Raw genomic sequence first — 23,511 nt, 5'->3', positions numbered from 1 at the left:
TGTGATTTAATGTGCAGGTAAAGCCAAGCTCTAGTAACTAGTCTGTTATAGTAATCATAGAGAGGTTTGCCCTGGAAAATCCCTAATCTAGTCAATAGGAAGTTGTAGAGTCCTCCAGTATCCACATAATGTCTTAAATTTAAAATACTATGTAAAGCCTATGAGGATTACGGCTGTAATTAAACCTAGGACCCTTCCATCCTTTGGCCACCTGGTTCTCCAGTAAGAGAAAGATGGAGAGACTGGTTATTCCACATGAGTACCTATCTTCCTAACTGATGGTTGTAGTTCATAAAAAGTTGGCAATAAACTGCGCCCCTGGTGACCATCCAATCATTTGATGATTCAATACTGAAGGCCTAAGTGCTAAGCACATACTGTATTAGGAGCTTACCCTAGTGTTGATACCAGCCAGAAAACCGATCTGACCCATGCTGTCATGGGGGAATGGAGGGTGCAGAGACGATAGGGAGGGGCAGCAAAGGGAACACTTCCCAGGGCAAGTGATGTCTGAGCTGGCACCTGAAGGATGAGGCAGGGTGGTCCTACAAGGGACTGGAAAAGACTGTTCCAACAAAGGAACTGGACAGGGCCAAAGACATGAGGCAGGTGATCCACCTGGAGTCTGAAGTGGGAGAGGAAAGGCTGAGAACAGGGGCTGTGTAATATAGGGGGTTGTTAAAGGGTTTGGGCTTATCCTGAAAGTAATGGGGAAGTTAATGAAGGGCCTTTAAACAGGAGTGTGGTACGATTAGTTTTTGGAGTGAGCCCTCTGGGGAGTGATTAGAAAGGAGTAGTTGTGCAGATGGTGGGCACTCGGATTTGGGTGGGGATGGAGAGAAGTGGGTGTAACCTGGAGATACTCAGGACCTACCTCCCGAGTGTTGGGCAAGGGCTAGCCAGGGGTCCAGGTTGATACTTAGGTTTCCGGTAAATGGTGGGGGCTCTAACAGAGAGGAAACATGAAAGGAAGATTAGGTTTGAGGGGGATAAGGAGAGGTGTGTGGTGAGTTTAGTTCTGGAAGTACTGACTTTGAGATGCCAGTTGAGAGGTTCAGCAGGCAGAAGCAGGTGTGGGTCTGGAGCTCAGCTGAGAATTCAGGCTGGAGAGAGGAGATTTTGGAATCATCAGCTAAGGTCAGTTAATTAGTTGAAGCTGGGAGAACATGTGAGGCTTTCCAGGAGGGAAAAAGATGTAGCAGACCCCTCAGGGTTGAATAGAGGAGGGGGAGCCTTGGAAGGAGCCGAAGGTGGAGCAGTCCTAGGAGGAAAAAGTAAACCAGAAAAGCTGGCCTCAGCGACCGCTCCCATTTACTTGCATTTATTCCATCATTTTTGCTTCCTTCATCCATTTTTCCTTTTTCCCTATTTTGGTTTGTTTTTCCTGTAACTTCTTCGTCATGCACCAGGTCTGCATACAACCACTACAGAGTCAACACCTTGAGCAACCGCGGTTAATTTATTTTTGTACCCAGAGTACCAGGCCTGGAATGTGCTCAGTAAATACAGGTTTGAACTGAGCCCACAGGCCTTGCCTTCATTCTCTGTCGGCCGAGAAGTCGCTATCCCTTGTTTAATGTTATCAGACTCAGGAATAAGCAACTTCATACAGCTGTGGGTTTATAATGATGTTGAACAGAAGGGTGTAGAGTGTGCTGAGAGGGGACAGATGTGATCCCTAGAAAATGTCTTGCCCCTGCACAGGCTGTCCCGCCATTTCTAACACTTCATGACAGCCATGGTTAGGAACTTCGTTTGGGTAGCACATTTTTCATTTCAAAGTTTCAGAGGCTGTGCTCCGTAGCATGTAAACAGATGGCCCAAGCCCCAGGCCTAATCTTACTGAATGACTGTTCAGAAATGATCTGAGTCAGCAACACCTGTTCTGGGTTTATGTCCATACATCACAGATAGGATTTCATGCCAAGAGATACTGGTACGTTGTCTTACAGTATTCTCCCGTCAAGCAAACGTAAGATTATCATAGTGTGTACATTTGGCGGATGAACTTTGCTACTGCTCAAATCTAAATCGGGGGAGAAACAGCCTTTTCTTGTTTAATTGAATACCACTTCACTTTTATTGTGGCGATCATAAGGCTACACGATAATGTCATTATAAACGCTATTTCCATGGGCTTCCACTGTATCGGTACTATATTATTTCTTAAGATGGATATGATGTTTGTTTTTACTCCTCATTTTTTTTTTGGTCTGAGATTTTATAATATATTAAAAAACTAAAACCAGAAAGGTTAATATACTTATACTCAATTTAGTTGACTTAGATTGTTAACTTTTCTAAATTCATCCCATTTGAACTATGGAAAAGTGACTTATAAAAAGGGGAAAAATTATCCTCATAGGAAAATATTGCTGTTTCTTATAGCAACAGCTTCACAGAGAGCTGTTGAAATTCTCTACATATCACGCATTCTGAGTTTCACAATACTTTCAAGAGAGGCTGTGAAAGGCTTTATGGAACTTAAGCAGAATTAGAAAAATTTCGCTCCAGTCTTGAAGGCATTCGCTCTGGAGGTTTGATGGAGGTGGTGGGACAAGAGGGTGTCCGCTGGGCACAGCCGCTCCCATGGGGCAGTATTACCTTGACGGAATTAGCACATTCTGGAGTGAGGTGGTCAGGCTTCAAAAGCCAGTGTGGCAGGGAGTGAGACCTGTGTTAGCCCAGCTCACCGACAGTGGTATATAAAACCAGGATGCTAGCTTAGTAGTTAACCAGGAGCTGCGGAACCGCCGAGGGCCCCCAGTGGATGTGCCGTGAGATCTCCCTGTAGGCAGGCCCCTTGGGAGCCGGGGCCAAGAAGTTGCTTGGGGAGCATGAAATTAGAGAACGGAGGGCGCCCTGAAAACCTCACATGTCTTCATAAAGGGGAGCTGTACTCCCTCCCGGACCAGACAGGTTCCTTTGGGGCAGTGATTAGGTGGGGGCACTGCCTCTATTTGCCTCTTGAGAAGACTGGTTAACAGTGCGATTGAGACATTGGCCAGCTGAGTCAGAAACCTCGGATCTGGCCCTGGTGCTGCCACTGATTGATTAGTCATATGACCTAGGGCAAATTACTTAATTTCCTAAGTCCACTGGTTTTATCTCTAAATTGAGAATAATAACATTATCTACTTGATGGTGCTTGTGAGGATTCAATGGTAAATGTAAAACATTTAGCAGAGGACCTTGTGTTTAGGAAACTCTCACTAAGTGTTGTTCTTCATGACTGTTAACTATTTGTGACTCTTCCATGTTGGGGTGACTGACCCACTTTCCTTTGAATTAATTCTCTTTTGTGAATATCTTTGTTTCTTCCATTTCCTTAGAGAATATATGGCTGTTTATAAAATGTTCTTATAGCACAAACACTGGTAATCAGCTTCTTACATTACTGAAGGGCTAACTGTTTTATAAACCACTGTAACTTAGCATTCATACTCGAATCTGTTTCATGCTAGCTGGAATTAATTTGTACAATGTCACACCTCATTGCCCTCAAAACACACAGCTTTAGTAGGTTTCTACTTCTCCATTAGCCGGTTTCTTCCCTCCTGTCCACAACCTAACTAACCCCTAGGATTAAAAGAAAAGGTTTTATGAAATTGTGGATTGAGGTTTATATTTTTTCTTCAGGGTATGTCTTAAGGATTCTTTTTAAATCTTACGTTCGATAATCACATTGTTATCATGCTGCCATGGCTTTTAATTAGAGTCGTTGCAATCTTTCATTTACAGGGACCCTTCCTCGGTCTTAAAGTCCTTATTCAACTTGAATTTACCAGTGGTTGGAGTTATTTCTTTTATTTTTATTTTTTTTTAAGTTTTTAAATCTCTGGTTAGGAAACAGGGAAGTTATAAAACCCAAAAACCTTTTGAAGACAGCTTTTTCGTGTTTTTTCGCTGTGAATTTTATGTGTTAGCTGTACAACTTAAACTTTAGAGGTCAGTTTTTCAGCTGTTTCTGAGTGCTTTGTGTGTGTAGAGGGGCAGAAGGATACTCCTTGTTGTGTACGTCTATGGCATATACACATAACTACCATTCTGAAGTTGAGATCAATACTCACCCACTCCTAAAAATTACCTCCAAAGCATTTTGTTGAGTAAGGAGAAAAGGCTAGCACGATTTAGAAGTTCTTATTATGGCTGGTCATTTTAAACTTGTAAGTATAGGCTTTGATGTTTGGGTACCGTGTTGTGGTTTATCACAGATCTTCAGAAAATGCTTTTTCAATTGTATTTGAAGTGCATCCCACATAGGTCAAGTTCTTCTCCTTTAGAACATAAGCTCCGTCAGAGTGGGACTGATCTCTCACCACTGCCTGGAGTAGTTGCTGCATAAATGTCTATTGAGTTAAAAATCAAGGCTTTTTTTTTGAATTTATGTGATAAGCAGGGATAACAGGTCAGTTTAGTCAGTGTTTATACACTGTATGATTTTGTTTCCTGGGGAAAGTTGAACATTGACAAAGTTTTGAACACAGGTTGAAAAGCACCTTTCTTTTTAGACTTTTATTTTTTTTCACTTTGGGGTTTCTTTTGAAACACTTAGAAAATGATCTCGTTTTTCCAACTCCCTGAGATAAGATTGCTGTATCAGGGGCGTGTCAGCTTCTTTGCTGAACTTTGAACGGATTCCTCTCATATGTTTTCTGGTTGATGGGGAAATTTTTTGGCTAAGGGATTTGTTGGGAGAGAGGAATCAAGCATATCATGCAAGCCGTTACTCTCAAGTGCAACTTTAGAAAGTGTTCTTGGCCATTAGAGTGTTTTATTTTAAATTGGTGTCTCAGGTATTTCAAATATCCACTGACCTTATCTTGACTGTTACCTGAGTAGAGCTCAAGAATTTCATACGCATTTCCTGCTGTACTCGCTGTTTTCATCTGGACTCTAAAAATAGCTGAAATATGTGTCATTACCTATAAACTTTTTAACCTTTTGGGCTGGTAGTTATTAATTCAGTATGTATGTTATAAAACTGGTAAGATTCACTTATAGAGGTAGGTCAGTGAATATTTTTAGTTAGAACTATTGAATCATCTGAAGCAAATTTAAATCTTAGATTGGCTTCTTTCCCCCAGATAAAGAAAGCTTTCCAAAGTCCAAAGCTGATTAGAAATGAGCAAGGATTTTTCCTGATGTTTAGATAATCTGTTCTTTTCTCGTTTGGTCTAGATAATTAAGAACCAGCCACAAGAACAAGTAAAGGAATTACACATACAAACATGGAGATGGTATGCATTTTAGAATAAGTAATATATCATCATACAAGTTAAAACAGAATTTGGAAACCTGTTAACTTACAGAAAGGGAGTATTTTTCAACCTTCACCTCTATACTTTCTTTTTTTGTTTGTTTATTCACCTCATTTCTGATAAATATAAAGGCTAACCGCCGGAGATGTTATTCTCTCAGTATTGGATTTTTCACCTAGGAGACATTAGAGATGTCCTTGAACCTGTCTTACCAACAGTCTGCCACGACACTGCAGTCTCAGGACCGTGTGGGACTGTGGCTTTGCTCTTACCGCAGGGTTGTGAGTTGAGTTACAAAATGGAGGACGTGGGGAACCGATGGTGTTTTGGGGGCTCTAAGTTCTGTCATTGTCTTCATCGTATGTGGTTTCAGGTTTCATTCCTTATAATACTAGGAGCTTGACCAGCTTTCTGCTGTCCTCCTTCTGGGTGAATGAACATTATTATGCTGGAAGCTTAACATGCCTCATCTGGTTTAATCCTCGCAGTGAATTAGGCATTGTCTTTTCCAGTTTGAAATGAAGAAACCGAAGTCCCGAAGAACTGGGTCATCTGCTGCAGTAATCTGGGTGGTCACATAGCTTAGAAGCAAAAGAATCAGAACTTGCGTTTATACCTGTCAGACTTCTGCTTGAACTTTGACTTTTAAAGTGAGAGAGGCCATGGACCTCTTGCAGAATCGGGTGACAATGCAGAATTTTGCATACAATTTCAGGTGGTTCTCGGATACTTCCCTCAATCCATCTATGAGCTCAGGCTACAGGCCTAGAGGATCTTGGATGAGCCAACCTTTCCTTCTCTTGGTTTAATATATTCTTCCCCAATCTTTCTCCAGCGCGAAGGTGCTGATGGGATGGGGTATTTGTGAGCCATTGAAGGCCTTCTTCTTTGTGAGAAAATAACTTGTCTCTGAAGCATTCTCCCTACCCCCTTCTCCCACAGATGCCCTTTTTAATGGCCTTTATCCTCAGATCTCCGGAAGGGCCATTTGGGTTATTCATTTCCTCTCTGGGAAAACTTTCTGTTAAGGGGAGAAAAACCCACAACCCCTTTCAAGGACGAAAGGGAGGAGGTTGTGAGTGGGACTCCTTTGTGCACCTCTGAGGGTAGACCATGTCTGTCTTTCCTACCAGACAGCACCTTTGTGCCCACCACGCAGTCCAGCCGTAGGTATGTGACGATCTTCAATGAATGAAAGGATGGCTCTCTTTTCTTTATGCAGTAACCAGATTCCCTGGCCAGTTGTTGAGCTTTATACTTCATTCTTCTTGTCAGATTCATACCCTCCTCGATCATGACATAAGGCCTTTGCTTCCAGCACTTTTTTAGCAAGATGCTGGGTTCTTGTTTTGAGGGGCAAAATTATGCTTCAAGACTGAGTTTGTCTTTGCCAGTAACTTATTTAACACAGGTTCACTGAGAGAATTTCACAAGCTAGTAGCATGCAGGATAATGTCTTTTAATAAGTCGATCAAGAAATAAGTACTCCAAAGGATTGGTAGATTAATTACACTATTGTTCCAGGCGAGGGGAGATGAAAGGAATAAAGTCTGAATTTAGTTGAAGTATACCTTTTAAAAGTTGGCACTCAGTTTAGCCCACCAAGAGCTGACGCCCAGCTGCCAGCACCACAGTAAAAGTCTCGTGTTGCTAGAGCACGTTGCTGGGGAACGAAGGCCCGGGCTTGATGGGAAAGAGGTTCTCTGTGGGGCCCCTACACAGCTTTCCCACTGCTGGTGGAAGTCGCCTTTGTCAGGGCAGGAGTCTGTGCTCCAAAGGGCTTTGGAGAGCTCGTTACATCAGCAAAGGGTGGCCTTGTCCAGGCCAAACATTCTCAGATAGTCCTCCCAGACTCCTGGCGTCTGTCGTCCAAATGTCCTCTGCCGTCATTGCTTCTTCGTATATTCTTATCGACGAGCCCCAGTGGAGCCCCCCAGCAGCTGAGCTGCTGAGTGCTTGGCAACAACTGCAGATGAGATGAACGTACCCTCACATGGCTCACCTCGCTCCTGCCCCAACGGTTTTTACTTATAAAAACAACTTCGCTCTTAAAAACAACGTCAATTTTTGTCATAAACAAGTGGACTTGAAATCCTACCAAACCGATACAGCACAGCTGGTTTAGCAAATATTTTCCTGTTTGGCTTTCCAAGCAGTTTATTCATACATAAATATCACTTAGATTTATCATTTAACAAACTGGTAGGATGTCCAGAGTCAATTTAAATTTTCAAGATTAGCTTAAGATGCTAATTTCAGTAGAAGAAACTATGCATGTCACACGTTTTATATGAGAAGTAGCAACATGCAGTAGAAGTAAGCTTTCTGTTGAGGGTTTGTGGTGCTTTCCATCATAGCTTACCCAGATGAGGTCACTGAAAGCTATGCAGCATCTACATTAATATTTCCAAGTAGGACACAGTAATTGTGCTATTTTGAACAAGCTTGGCCTGAGCTGGATAAGAAAATACACAACTAACTTCATGCTGGGTGGCAGCGACCCGTTTTCTTCGTGAATATACAACAACTTGCCTTTGCTCAGTCCTGTGACAATTATTTAGACGTCTCAGACTTTGACTTGACAGATTCCCTTTAATGAAAGTGAATTTCCAGCAGGTTGAATTCAGCTGCAGTTGACAAAACGGGGTTTTGTAGGCAAAAGTAGAGTTTTGGTGGGTGATGAGCTTGGGTTCCAATCCCTGCACTAATTGTATGATTTTGTTTCTTTCATTTGTGACATGGTTGCACGTGATGGTACGAATGATAGCTATTTATTGGGAACTGACCATATGCCAAGCACTGTACTAGATGCTTTACAGGCATGTAATTTAATCCTGAATGTAACTGACTTCCTTCCTCCTTCCACAAGCTCGGTGGACAGGACCAGTGTCAGACCAAAGGGAGATCCTGATGCAAGACACTTGTTAACTGGCAACTCTGCTTTTTGTTTTTTGTGTTTTTTTGTTTTTTACTGCAAAGTTATTTTTCTTTAGCTATTTCCATTTTATTTTTTATTTTTTAAAAAGATTTATTTGTTTTTAGAGAGAGAGGAAGGGAGGGAGAAAGAGAGGGAAAGAAACATCAATGTGTGGTTGCCTCTCACGCGCTCCACACGGGGGACCTGGCTTACAACCCAGGCATGTGCTTTAGACTGGGAATCCAACCAGTGACCCCCTGGTTTGCAGGCCGGGACACAATCCACTGAGCCACACCAGCCAGGGCCATTTTCTTTTTTATTATGTCAATTTTTTCTTTAGTGGGAATAATATACTGAGAAAAACTGGATTGAAGAAAAGTGATGGTGTTATTTTTTAAGTTTTTATTAAATTTATTGGGATAACATTGCTTAATATTATATAAATTTCAGGTGTACAGCTTTATAATATGACATCTGTACACTGTAGGTGTGTTTACCACCTGAAGTCTAGTCTCCTTCTGAGGTGTTATTATTAAGTCAGCCAATTAAATTCTAAGTTACGCCACTGAGAATTAAGATACTCACTATAACATCCTCTGTCTTTCTGCCAGAATTTGGTGTAAATTATTTAGAAAATAACCTCTTTCCCCCATATTTTGCATTTAACGGTACTATTTAGACAAGTGCATATTTGACTTGTCTGTATTTTTATTACTGGCACCTATTCTGAAGTCCAGTTCATGTTTGCATGGTGAATTCTTGTAAACCTTATAAGTTCTTTGTTACTGTATGATAACAGGAGGAAAACTGAAGCATGTTTAATGAAGAATATACCAGAAGTGATATGTTATTATGCACGTAATGTCTGTCCCCCCAGTGGCACGCGGACTTTACTGTGCACTGCTGTACCCCTCCCCGTGCCTGGCTGGGGCGCCCGGTCACTGACAGCGCCCAATGAGAAGTCGGGTCCTCCAGCTCCAGGTTAGCCCTTTTCCTCCACAACGCACTACTCTGTCATGAGCCCCCGCCATTTCCCTAAAAAAAGCCAAAACAACAATCTGAATGTTGGTATTTTCTAATAATTTATTTTGAAAGGATGAGAGAAAGAAAGGGAAAGTTACCCAAGACAAAACCCTGTTAGTGAAGGAAATATGTAGGTGTAGAATTTTCTATACTAATGGAGATAGAATATGAAATTTTATACTGTTTACGGGAACTTGAAAAGTATGATAATAAATACTAATATTACTTCTGAGTGCTGTAACTGCTTTCCCTTCTTCAGATCCTCAACAGTCCCGTGAGTGAGGCACTATTACACTCACCTGTATTCTGCAGATGGGTAAACCGAGTCTCACAGGTGTTATGCAACTTGCTTGCGGTTACCTGGCAGGAGCCACAACCGGAGTAGTTCTTCTGGCTCCTTGGTGGGCATCTTGCTTCCCAATATGTGGCCCTGGGCGAGTAGCAGGTGTCCTGCCACGGAGCTGGTGCCCTGAAGGACAGCCTGGCACATGCAGCCTCCCAAATCTGGTGGAGATCGTTTTCAGTACTCTTGAGACATTTGTTAGCATACATTTTAATTACTGTACTTTATTATCTTGCTTAAAATATCTTTTTAAAGTCACATCGTGCTAAGAAACATAGGCCTGAGGCAGAACATGAATTTAGCCAACAAGACACCGCTGGGTGCGCCCACCCGAAGTGCCAGGGCAGTGATGGTGGAGAGGAAGACCTTTGTGAGCCTGTTTCCTGGTGGCGTGGGAGCTCGGGCCAGGGCTGATGAAGTAGGTCCAGGGACGCTCCCCTCTGGGAGGTTTCCCACGGCGATACCTGGCTGCCCTGCTGTGGGATGAGTGTGGGGGCTTCTGGAGCCTCAGTGTGCATCAAACAAGAAAAATGGGGGGCCCATGAGCCCATTGAAATTCTCACCCCTTCAGGGACGGAGCCGGGCCACTGTGACTTAGCTGCTTTGCACACGGGTGTGTTTCCACCCGTTACAGCGGGTCACACCTGAAAGTGTCTCCATGCTTCCACCTGTGAGTCACTGGCATGCGGCAAAGCCACCTAAGTTATTCCATTTTTATTCCTCTTCCGCAGGTCGTGATTCTGTTGTTTAACCTTTATTGGTTTTTTTTCCCAGTAAGACATTTATCATTGTGTTCTTTGAATATAGGGTAATTGGATATAGGATAACAAATAGTGGATAATTCCTATCACCTTTGGTAGGTGGCACATACATATTTATGGCCTGTTCATCCTATTCTACTTTTAAATATAATGAAAATATCTTGTCTTACGTATTTAAAAATAGAACTCCTTGGAACAAAATGTGACTGGTACTATGGGACTTAAACAATGAAAACATGCTGAGTGCATTTTTCTGAGTTACCTGCCCTCCATGCCTTGGTCCTCAGTGAGGAACATAGTTTACAAGGAAATCCATTAAAACCATAAGTGTGCCCTTTGTTAAATGGAACTTTATATTGTTAATAAAAAAGGGAATAATAGCTTTTTGTATTAAAAAAGGAACAATTTTACATTTTCTTGAAACATTTGCGTGCATGGAAGAAGTATTTGCTGTAAGTAGAAAACCACCTTGTAAGTATGTGGAGAAAAGAACTATTTCATGCATGATGAAACCATGACTTGTAAGCTTTGGTTAATGAGGAAAACCAGTATAGCTTTTACTAACAGAAGTCTGGGAGCTTCTTCACGTGTATCTCTTTAGTATTTTAACCATAACCCTTTCATGGCAGTACTAATTTAAGAACAGTAAAGCCGTTGTATTTTTCCTCAGGGCAATGAAAAATATGTTGGGTAATATTCAGGCAATAGAAATTAATTTTGACTAGATTCTTAAAATGAAGTAAGACCCATATCCATTTAGAGTTCCAAAATCCTCTTTCTAATTCTCTTTATGTCTTTATGGCCTTCCACAGTTACCACATCATAACCATTTTTGCGTTAAAATGAAACAGCTGTAATTTTAACCTGAAATAAGTGAGTGTCAAAAATAATCAGCTATTCCTAAATATACTCATTTCAGCTCTTCTTTTCTTGTTTGCATTGTTAGCACAACTTCTAAAAATACTGTTCACGATACTCAGTATCTATGGTAAGACAACATAGAATAACTAAGACTTGAGTTCAAGTAAACGCAAAAAGTTTTTTTTCGGTGAATTAATTGGAATGTAAAAACTGGAGTATGGGCCAAAATAGACTGAGGTTATCTGTCTTTTCACTCTCTTGTAAATGAAAAGGGAACAGTAACTATCCATTGCCCTAAAACATAGGCATTTGTGAGTTACTCTAATAAGCAAGTCCCAAAGGGCCAAGTTTAACGAATCTGTCTGATTCGTTTGTTGGAATGGGATATAAGAAAGGGCCCTGCAGTACAACAAACTGGTTAACTGAAATGATTAAAGAATGGCAGGCTGTGCTTGCCCTTGGTTTTGTGGGTCCTAAGCAAAATGACCTTTTATGTGGTAACACAAAATAGAGCATGTCCGGCCTTTGCATTGAAACTTTGTTACTGAAATGTGTATACTAACATTTTCATTTAATTCTGGCTTAGTCTTTAAAAACCGTGACGATACTGTTTTAACTTTATAATCAAGTATCTTTCTGTGTAACACTTCCTCATGTCTGCCCTCCCATGTATTTTGCTTGCCTTTTTTCCCCTACTGGAATGTAAGCTACACAAGGGCAGGAATTGTGTTTATTTTTTTCTTCAATGTTGTGTCCCAGCCAGCATTTGACCCATAGTAGGTGTTCAGTCGCATTCACTGAGTAAGTAGATGAACTTTCTAAGGCATCAGTCTGTTTTCTTAGAAAGTACAATATAATATATATTTTTGAAGACTGACCTTCCTGTGTTTTGGAATCATTGTATTCTTCATAGCATCTTCTCGTCCTGGACAGTAAATAGAAAAGATATGAGCAGTCATCGAGGCAGTGATCCCAGGTCATGCCTTGGACTTTCTTTCAATAAATCCCTGAAATTGGCTTGTCATTTGACTCTTTTTCCTGAAAGTGAAATGTTATAACAGCAACAAAATCTGGTTATTTGAGAACATCAGTTACGTGAGCTTCCGTTTAATAAAAGTCTCTGTATAATTAGAAGATGAAGCTGTACTTCTGATTATTATTTTCCTGAGTCCTCATATGTGTAGGGTGTAGTGATACTGTATTTTATCCCCTTGACTGTGAAACAGATAATATGCTGTCTGACCAAGGATGTAAGAAAATGGATTATAATTAAACAGGAAAGGAAAAAATACTGCCTGCTTTGAGGCAATGTGACCACTTTACTGTCTGTCGGAAGAAGGCGGTTCAATGCTCCATTATTTATGGCAGACTCCGTGCAAGGAAGCTCTGGGCTTGAATTAGGTTAATACTTGTTATCCGCCCTTGTTAGACGATCTCTTTCTGAGATAGGCTTCATCTGGTGCTGTCTCCTCTCATCTCTTTCCTGATGAAACGTCTTCTGACTTCTGCCTAGTCTAAGAAAAGCATCAGGGTAAAATTATAGTTGCAATTTTATATGGGATTAACTTTTATCAAACTCAGTGGCTTAAAAAACCTCCAGCTAATTTGTGTGTCCTTCTGCTCTGCCTTAAAAATAGTACAACTGAAAAGACTCTTAAAATAATTAGACAAGAAATGACTTGGGACTTAGGAAAGGGTTTACATTCTGAAAGGATTTGGACCTGCTTATAATAGTTGGTATCCCTTTAGAGGACTGTGATTTTGGACACACCCAAGTTCAAAGATTTGTAACTACCTTTTTCTCTGAACTAAAAGCTTAATTGCCCAATCACTTTGTCCTCTGAGTAAATGTTGGTTCATTTAAAGTAAGTCAACCATATTGTGCCTGTAAAGAAGGCAGGTTTTGCAACTTGTAACTTTTGTTTATACTGTAGTTTACTTAGCAGGCATAGTTATCTGTACAATTTTAGGAGAGTAGCTGGTAAATTTTTAAACAGCTATAAAGAAATCATTGAATAACTCTAGTAAAACTACTGCTATGTTTGCTCAAAACAAAATAGGAAAGAAACAGTGAATGTAAAAGTATCTGACCATGAAGAAGTTTTACAAAAATCTACTGAGTGATAATTGAGAATAGCGCTAGACGATGCTAGAAGCTTCAGTTACTAGAGGCTTCTGTTGGAGTTCCCCAAGGTCAAGTCAGCTTGCTTTGGTCACCAGTGAGAGGAGACAGAGCTGTGGAGAACAAAAACCACATGGATGACGAGCTGTGGGAGGCCTCATCTGAAAGTCAGTGATTAAAGGCTGGTTTGTGGGAAAATTTTTACTACAGTTCAACCAAGCCCATAAATGATTCTGGACATGCATGACCCGGAAGATCTGGATTCAAGGAAGAGAAGACACGTGATTCTGGGAAACTGTCACACCAAGTAATGACTGGTAACAGTTGAAATTTAAAGCACACAGGGGCCTGTCTATACCAAGGGTTTTGTATATAAAAAAATAGTTCCAGGTGTATATTACCTTTAAGTAATGAAGGCCTAAATATAGATACTAGGAAGCAGCAAATACAATGAACTCATGGCTAGGCTCATCTGTTTCTGGTTCGTTTTTCCCCCTTAGGCTGTTTCCAAAAAACTGTATTTGACCTATTTAAACATTTAAAAGTAAAGCTTTAAAATTTTGTACTTGATTTTAATTGTTTCTGATCCTTAAAAAAAGTATTTTTTTGAGATGAAATTCACATAACAGAAAATTAACCATTTTAAACTAAACCATTCAGTGACTTAGTACATTCACAATACCTCCTCCATCCAGTTCCAAAACATTTTCATTACTGTAAAAGGAAACCCTTCACCCCTTAAACAGTTACGCCACATTCCCTTCCCTTCCCCCAACAGCCATCAGTTTACTTCCCGTTGCTCTGGATTTATGCATTCTGGATATTTTGTTTAAATGGAATCATACAATAGGTGACCTTCTGTATCTGGCTCCCTTCTCCCAGGAGAATGTTGTTGCAAATCGTCCACATTGTAGTATGTATCAGTGCTTCTTTTTAGGGCCGAGTAATATTCCGCTGCATGTGTACTCAGAATTTGTCGATCCTTTCATCTGCTGACGGACATTTGAGTTGTTTCCGTCTTCTGGCTGTTGCGAGTAGCCCTGCAATGGGCATGCTTGTACGTGTGTTTGAGTGCCTGTTTTCAGTTCCTCTGGGTATATGTCCAGGAGTGGAATTGCTGGATCATATGATGATTGTATGTTTAACTTTTGAGGAACTGCCAGACTGTTTTCCGTCGTGGCTGCGTCATTTCACATCCCCACTGGCAGTGCATAAGGGTTCCGGTTTCTTCGCATCCTAACGCGTGTGGAGTGGTATCTCACTGTGGTTCCGAGTCGCATGTGCCAGATGACTAATGATGTGAAGCATGTTTCATGTGTCGGCTATTTGTATATGTTCCTCGGACAAATATCTGTTCGAGTCCTCTGCCCTTTTAAAATTTGAGTTGTCTTTTTGTTGTTGTGTAAGAGTTCTTTATATGTTCTAGGTACTAGATATATGACTTACAAATATTTTCTCCTATTCTATACAATTTGCCTTTTTACTTTCTTGATTTGGTCCTTGGATGCACACAGTTTTTAATTTTGATGAAGTGAAATGTACCTATTTTTTCCTTTGTGGCTCAAGCTTTTGGTTGTCATATCTAAAAATCCATTTCCAAATTCAAGGTTGTGAAGGTTTACCTCTGTGTTTTTTCTTCTAAAGTGTTCAGAGTTCTTATATTTAGGTTGTTGATCCAGTTTGAGTTACTTAAAAATTTAAAAAAAATGTTTATTGATTTTAGAGAGAGAGGAAGGGGGGCAGAGAGAGAGACAACAAGCAATCAAAATGTTGATTGGTTGCCTCCCATACGTGCCCCAACTGGGGTGGGGATTGAGGCTGCAACCCAGGCAGGTGCCCCAGCTCTTTGGAGTTGGAGTCAAACCCCCCAACTCTTTGATGAATAGGACGACGCTCTAGCCAACTGAGCCAGACTATGCAGAGGCTGAGTTACTTTTCATATATGGTATAAAGTGTAGGATTCTAACTTCAGTTGTTCTAGAACATCTGTTGAAGAGACTATTCATTCTCCACTGAATGGTCTTGGCAGTTTTGTCTAAAATTGGTTAACCATGGATGTGTGGCTTCATTTCTGGACTCCATTCCATAACATTGGTTTATACGTCTCTCCATATACCAGTACCTTGCTGTTTTGATTAAGATAGCTTTGTAGTAAGTTTTAAAATCAGAAAGTGTGAATCCTCCAACTTTGTTCTTTTTCAGTATTGTTTTGGCTATTCGGGGCCCCTTGCAATTCCATATACATTTGAGAATTGGCTTTTCCATTTCTTTGACATTAGCTGTTGGAATTTTGATGGAAATTGTATTCGAATCTGTTGATCACTTTGGGTAGTCTTGACATTTTAGCAATTTTAAGTGTTCAATCCATGTACGTGGTATGTCTTTCCGTTTAATTTCTTTCAGCAATGTTTTGTATTGTACAGTATAGAAGCCTTTTCACCTCCTTGGTTAAATTTATTTCTAGATGTTAATACTTTTGGATGCTATTATAAATAGAATTGTGTTCTTAGTTTTCTTTCTGAATTCTTCATTCCTCGTGTACAGAATCCATACTGATCTTTGCGTGTTGATATTATACCCTGCGATTCTGCTGAATTTATTAGCTCTGGTAGTTTTGTTCTGATGAGGGTATCTTCAGGATTTAAAAAATTACATATGATCATGTCTTTTGTGTATAGAGATAGTTTTACTTCTTTCTTTCCAGTTTGGGTGCCTTTATTTCGTTTTCTTACCTGGCGGGAATTTCCAGTACAGTGTTGAATAGCAGTAATTGATGTAGGCAGACTTGTCTTTTTCCCGATCTTAGGGGGAAGCTTTCAGCCTTTCACTGTTGAGTATGATGTTAGCTATGGGTTTTCATAAATGCTCTTGAAAAATAAAATTTAAAAAAGTACCGTAGACACAGAGAAATGAAGTAACATTAAAAATTCAGTTCCTCAGCTCCACTAGCCACACTGCACGTGTTCAGTAGCTGCTTGTGGCTGGTGGCCGCAGTATTGGAGAGTGTAGCTGCAGGACATTTTCATCATCATGGAAGGCTCTCCTGTGTAGTGCTGCTCTAGAGCGTTGCAGCCGTGTCCAGCCTTTTGGCGTCTCCGGGCCACACTGGAAGAAGAAGAGTTGTCTTAGGCTACACATTAAACACACAAACACTAATGAGAATCGATGAACAAAAAAAAGGTTTTAAGTATATTTACAATTTTGTGTTGGGCCACATTCAGAGCCGTCCTGGTCTGCATGAGGCCAGTTGGACACCCCTGGCTCTAGAACAAAGCAGTGATTTTTAGTTACTTTGACTGTAAGTTGCTTTCAAAGGAGGTAGTATTAGCAGTGGCCTGGGGCTATCATTTCAGTTCTTGAGTGCGTTAATGTCCTTTCAGGTTGACCAAGCCCAGGGTCGGTAATGATTTATCTGGACAGTTTCATTACACAGCAAGTGAGATCGAAATGTCTGGGCATTTTTTAAAAACCTCCGAGTAATACACTTAAGTGATTTCATTGCTTTAGGTATTGTGTGTGTGTGTGTGTGTGTGTGTGTGTATGAGAGAGAGAGAGAGAGAGAGAGAGAGAGAGAGAAAGAAAGGAGAATTTACCTTCATAACATTACAGTTGCTTTAAGTTTGTACCTAGTGAACTTTTGGTGGCCCAGAGGAGTTGCAGTTTTGCTATTGCATTAGTATTACTACAATTTACAATATTCACATGAACTTTTTTACTTATAGAAGCCAAATTTTGGAGTAGTGAAAGGTTGGGCAAATATTGTCTATTCAGAGTTCTACTATGTAGAACCCCAGGTTTGTTTATTATAACACATTAATTATAATAAATTTAGTATTTTAATAATTTGAAAACTAAATGTTTCTTCAATATATGGTTTTTGTTAAAAACTGTATGTAAAATTTCCCAGCACCCACTGCATTCTGATATCTAGGCCACGAAGGCACTTTTTTTTGTGCAGAGTTTAAGAAATAGTCTACGCGAGTCGTTGACTTTTTGCCTCTTTTTCCTGCATATGGGTAGTATCTAGATACAGATAGGTCTTGACTCTTCTTTTTCCTTCAGGTTTTGCCATTGTCCCTTTCTGAGAAGCGAAGCAGTAGGAGGAGACTGCCGTCACGTGGTCCCCGGTTCTGGATTAGAGCAATTCAAGTATAGAGACCCTTTTGTACATTTCTGCCTCCTTCAGTGACTTTTCCTCCTTCCAGATCACTTACTTCAGCCTCTGGTACTACAACAAGCAAAATCAGCGCCGCTGGGTAGATTTAGAAAAACCTCTCAAGAAGCAGCTGGATAAATATGCCTTGGAACCGACCGTCTATTTCGGAGTGGTGTTTTATGTGCCTTCAGTTTCACAGCTGCAGCAGGAGATTACCAGGTGAGAAATACCAGGAAGTAATCTAGTGAGATTAAAAAAGTGCAACCCAGGTCGAAGTCAGGAGATAAGACTGACCTTTGCCCTCCTGCCCCACACTTTTATGTGAGGGTTCTGGTATGTGGTATGTCAGAATGCTTTATTGCATGTTGCATGCATAAGTTAAGGGCGCCCTGGGTGCGAAGGAATGATTAAGGGGAAAGTGTTTTACCCTGGCTGTGAACTCTTCTGGTAGTGAGGTCACCTTTAACGTTTTTGTTGATTTGTTTCTGAGCTTTCTAGCACTGAAACAAGAGAGAAATTTAAAAAAATGTTAATCACCTAATCTGTGTTATTCTTCAAGAAAATGTGCTACAGTGTTCTAGCTCTCTGACTCCAGTAGTGAGACTGTGTAGCCACATGGGAGGGGGAGGAGAGGCAGGAGGTGTTTAAGGTCAGAAAATTTTAGCTAATAAGTACACTTAAAAAGGACAAAAAGGCAGAATAGGGAGATCATATTAAGGAGTGGGATAGAGGAATAAATATTCCTTTTTTTTTTTGAAAGATAAACCAAACCAAAAAACATGGAATAAAATTTGGATTCTTGTGCCTATCTGTCAAAATTCTCTGAAACCTGCCAGTAACTTATCTTTTTAACCCTGTTTAACATTAGTTTTGAGTCAAGCTGGACTACTTCCAGTGCCCTGAACATGCCTCATGCCTTTTTATCTTTGTGGCCTAGATATTTCTGCCATATTTATAAACTGGAGTCCTATTCATCTTCTGAATTTTCATTCAAACAGCACCTCCTCCATGAAGCTTCCCAGGCTCAAATGAGCTTTGCCTTCTCCAGGCTGTCATAGAATTTGCTTGTACTTCTGATAAAATGGCAGTTGTCACAGCCTTTCATTAAGCTGCTTGGGTACATATCTTATCATTTTTAAAAGATTTTAAACCCATGTTTTCCTTAGCTTTACCGTTCACACAATATCTAACCTAGTGCCCTGCAGATAGTGAGAACCTGGTACTACCTCGTGTTTGTGGAATGTTCCTTTTAAGTTCTGAGTTTGCCAGTTAATTACTGGAAGCATACGGAAAACCAAAGAAGCAAAAACAAGGTAATGGGGATAAATGCACACTGACTATAAAACAGATGTGAGAGATGAATGTTAAAGAGAGAAGACAAGCCAGGAGGAAAAAAGCAGCAATTGATCACGTTGACTCATTTATTGAAACATCTATTGAGGTATGGTGTAAGAACTATGTTGGTTACAGTGGGAGATAAATATACATGTGAATATGCTTTAATCCTGCACTGGAGGAGTCGCTCATAGTCTGCAACTGACCGTCCATGTAGATAAACACTGACGGGATGTGATGACAGTAAATGCTTTAATTCAAGCACTGGATTCCCAGGGGTTGGGTGTGGGGGGCGTGAACAGGGAAAGAAAAGCAGTTGACTTGTCAACTGACTTTAGAAGAAATTTTCTAGTTAGAGGGAACAGCTCGTGCTACGTAGGAGGACTGACATTTTCAGGGAATTGGAGATTGTACCTAGAGAGGGAAGAGGAGATTTGAAAAGTAGGAGTGTTTTAGCCATAAAGTCATGGTACAATGAGGAAAGGCATTTCTGAATTTTAACAGAATGGAATGATGATGTTTGCATTTTACAAAGAGCATGCACCATAGAAGGTAGAAGAGAGGTGGCAAGACTGTAGGCAGCAGACCAGTTAGGAGTGTGCATGCCATAACCTAGGCATTAGAGTAGAATGTGGACCTGAACAAAGGCATAGCCGTGGGAAGGGCTGAGAGAGAATAGCACTGGGAGCTTCCACCAGTAGATTGCACATTGATTCGGTGTAGGAGAACCTGATAGAGAAGTTGTATCAGGTTGTAAGTATGCCGGTATATAACAAAAACCCTAATACCTTTGACTTCTCCCAGAAAAGAAGTGAGACATCAGCCACGCGGAGCTAATATGGTAGTTCCACAAAATCTTCAAAGGCTGCTCTTTTCTCTCTTACTGTTCCAGCATCCTCAGCATGTTCTTTCCATTTACTGGGCAACCTCAGAGTTCTAGAGGTTGTTGTACCTATTGCATTCATACGCCAGGCGGTTTTACTCTCTGCCAGGTCATGTTCCTCCACGGGGCCTTTCCCAGTTCCTCAGTCACACTCGCAGCATTCTAAGTACTCAGTGGCCACACGTGACTAATGGCTACTTCATGGGGCAGCACAGATTTGTACCATTTTCACCGCTGCAGAAAGTTCTGTTACACAGCACTGCTCTACAGCTAACAGTTGGTTCAACAGTTGGTTCTCTCAGTTGGAGAATAGATGAGCATATCAGATGACCCCATGAGAGTACAAATGAGACAATTTGAGAACGTGGAAAATTCTACATGAAAAATCACACCATTTTGTCTATAAGTAACATGAAAATAAAGAGGAGGCGCCTTTTTTAAAATTAAGAGAAATTGAGAAATAACAATAAAATGTAATCTGTGGACTTGTTTGAATCCTGATTTTAAAAAAAGCTAAAAATACATTTTGATGCACTCAGAAATTTGTTCATGGACTGGGTAGGGATAGTATTAAGGCATTGTTAGTCATTTTGCTGGGTATGTTAAAAGTGTGTATGTGTGTTTACACTACCTTTTAGGGGTGTATGCTGTAGTATTCGTAGGTGCTGTGATGTGTGTGGGATTTGCTGTAACACGTTCTGGGTGGGGAAGGGGAGAGGAAGAGGGAACCTGTTAGGCATGAAGTTGATGACAGGTGAGGCTGCATGACAAGGCTGTCGGGGCTCTTTGTACTTGTTTTCTGTATATCTGTTTCAGAATTTCTGTACTAAAGCTTAAAAATATAAAAATACACATGCTTATACACTCGCCTTCTATTACTAATCCAAGAAAAACAGCTTGCAGACTTGTTTATTAACATTGCATAGCATTTAAAATTTCTGTTATATAAAATGGGGCACCACATCTATTATATTATTTATTGTAATATTTTTTGCATAAAAATATTTTATGTTAGAAAGTTGGTGGATAAGTTGATAAAGCTTTACACTATTTTTATGTAGTTTTAATCAGCATATTTGGGTTTTGGGCAAGTTTATGGGATGCTTGCTTTAGAATTAACATGTGCAGTGTCTTTTATGCCTTGGTTTAAACGGTTTTGAATTCAGGTTCGTGTGTTACGTTTTCTTAGGCATTGCTTCTCCAGGCTGTATTGGCAGTTGGTGGGTCTTCATTTCACATCGTATTCCCAGCATCTAGAGCAATGCTGACTGCCCAGTAGGCCCCAGGAATCACCTGTTTAGTGACTAAGTAAACAGAAGGCAGAATAAGTCTCCACTGTAGCGATTCACCCAAACAGAGAAGTGGTAACAGATGGAATTCCGGTGACCGGCTTAAAGTAGATGATTACAGATAACGATGATAATATGGTTTATTGAGTGCCAGCTGTGTTCGAGTCTTGTGCTGAAAGCTTTAAATTATATTCCTTGAGTATGTTCGACCTTGTGAAGATGATAGTATCCCCTTTTGCTGGTGACAGCTTAAATCCACAGGTCACGACTCGCTCAGATTCACGCAGAATGCAAAGTTGGAGAGCTGGAATTTACCCCAGGCCTGCTTGACTGAGTCTGGTGCCGACAGCCAGGGCCCTGTATACTGAAAGCGTAAAAAGAAGTAAACTTATTTTACAAGAATATTAAGAAAGCATTTAGCAGCTATTCTTTTGGGGGATTTCATCCAAACACATTTTAATATAAGCCGGGTCTGAAATATCAGGAACCACCTTCTTCTGGCTTTATTTTCCAGGGCTAGGGAACTTCCACCAGAGGAAGCAGAGTCTCCTGTTACCAAGTTCCTAGTCAGAGTTTCTCAAGTAAAGATTGGCCACGGAGTCTCTGTTTCTCCAACTGACAAGAACTGTGTGTAGGGGCTGTCTCCCAGGGCCTAAGACAGATGACCAGTTGTCTCCTACCTGGTTAGAGCTTTGAAGTAACTACACTTAAGGATAAATTGATTACATTTTGTGTGTGTGTGTAGGTGTAGATATGGTCAAGAAGGTTCTTGTCGTTCTTTGAAACCATCTTGGGTTAAGATTTTTATTTGACTAGTTTATGCTCTTCTACCAAATTACGGTAAAATGCGTGGTCTCCATTGGAGGTAATGTTGACATTGACTTATTTAAATTGACATTTTTTTATAGGTATCAGTATTATCTGCAGCTGAAGAAAGATATCTTGGAAGGAAACATTCCTTGTACATTAGAACAAGCAATTCAGCTAGCAGGCTTAGCTGTTCAAGGTAAATAATGACAATTGATAATGTAATAGAGCTACCAGGTTAAAACAGTGTTATAATGAAAACAGCAAGGGATTCTTAAAGTAACTGACTTTCTGTAGTGTTACTATATTAGTGAAATATTATTCTGCTATCTGAGGAGCTTCCTTGTGGGAAAAATGAACGTGGATTACTTCAATGAATTGAGACTTTCGGAAAGATAAGCATGTTATCATATGTCCACAGAGAAACAGACCAAAAATAGAGAATCTCCCACCCCCCACCCCCCCACAGCAGTTAACATGCTGTGTATTTCTCTAGTTCAAGGGTCTGCTGCTAGCTGATATTTTCGGAAGAAAGGCCAGCCGAACAATGAGGTTGACGAGATTATGATTACTTACATTTTAGGCATACGTCATTTGTTCGGTTTCTTAAACAGCTGTCCTGGATTATAGAGCATCATCAGTCATAGTAGATAAAGTTTTGCATTTCATGAGTATTTCTTTGAATTGTTTAATTCTTTAATTTTTCACATGTCCAATCTCTATGCGTTTATATGGATATACACGCACACATAGTTTGGGAAGACTTCTCATGGGGCATTATTTCAAACGATAACTGGCATTTAATTTGGGGGATTGAAATTTAATCAAAAATTATTTATAAAATTCCTTCAGCTAGTAGCAAGCATGGAGACATTTATCATTTCTAGACAAACAAATGCCTGATACATATGGAGCCACATTTCCTTTTCAGGTTCTTTAAATCTTCTTAAATGTCATCTTGGGCTGGAAAAGTTAGTTTTTCATAAACTTGATAGTTGTTGAACTATCAATTTATTTTAAAACTACAAATTTCCAAGCAAGTACGTCTTGCTGTAACATATTCAAATGATCTGATTCCATTTCCTAGTGGTAGTCACTACTATGAACACTTTGGTTTCTTCTTGATATTTTTCTGTGCACAAGTAAGGTAGTTTTGTTTGTTTTCTTTTAATTTTAAAAATGAGGTCATGTTACATATAGTTTGTGTTTTTTTCACTTTATTAATAGACATTTTCCCTAGTCAAGACACATGAATCTACCTAACTTTTCAAAAAGATATTTTTTAAACTATACACTTTATAGCTGTAAAGCAAATTTGACTTCTGAATTATAAGCACACCATCTGTACATAGCATATTGAGTTTAGTTGTGCGTGTTTTGCTACACAAATTAAGCATAATTGATGTGAATATTTGTCATTTTGTATAGCTGATTTTGGTGACTTTGATCAGTATGAATCCCAGGACTTCCTTCAGAAATTCGCCTTACTTCCTGTGGTAAGACTCCCTTTGACATTCGACCTTTGTGTAAACAGTTTATTTCCATACCCTGAATGATCCCTGAAATGAAGTCCGTGTGTAGATTTACTGCACAGGAATAGTGTTAAAAAAACAGTTCCCTCTTACGAACGACTCAAATATAAATATTTGTCCTATTATACTTTTCTTGGGCCTGGTAAACCCACAGACATGGAAGGGTCTGTAGCCAGAGAAATTTGTCTTATGTTTGGATGTGAGTCTAAAGGGAGGGATTC

The 23,511-nt window shown here is 40.1% G+C and overlaps 1 protein-coding gene across 2 annotated transcripts in view; it reads left to right on the top strand.

Moving 5' to 3' along the window:
- The window catches only part of PTPN21 (protein tyrosine phosphatase non-receptor type 21), a 61,472-nt gene that overhangs the window by 5,499 nt on the left and 32,462 nt on the right, over positions 1 to 23,511 (top strand). For both annotated transcript variants that reach the window (XM_053927821.2, XM_024567651.4), the window contains exons 3-5: positions 17,494 to 17,663; positions 21,860 to 21,957; positions 23,187 to 23,254. In XM_053927821.2, coding sequence (XP_053783796.1) covers positions 17,494 to 17,663; positions 21,860 to 21,957; positions 23,187 to 23,254 — 336 coding nt within the window. The remainder of the gene's footprint in view (positions 1 to 17,493; positions 17,664 to 21,859; positions 21,958 to 23,186; positions 23,255 to 23,511) is intronic.

The sequence above is a fragment of the Desmodus rotundus genome, chromosome 7 (assembly GCF_022682495.2).
Source record: "Desmodus rotundus isolate HL8 chromosome 7, HLdesRot8A.1, whole genome shotgun sequence".
In the NCBI taxonomy this organism is placed as follows: Eukaryota; Metazoa; Chordata; class Mammalia; order Chiroptera; family Phyllostomidae; genus Desmodus; species Desmodus rotundus.
The sequence above is the reverse complement of the archived record's forward strand: the minus strand, read 5'-3'. Positions and strand labels throughout refer to the sequence as shown.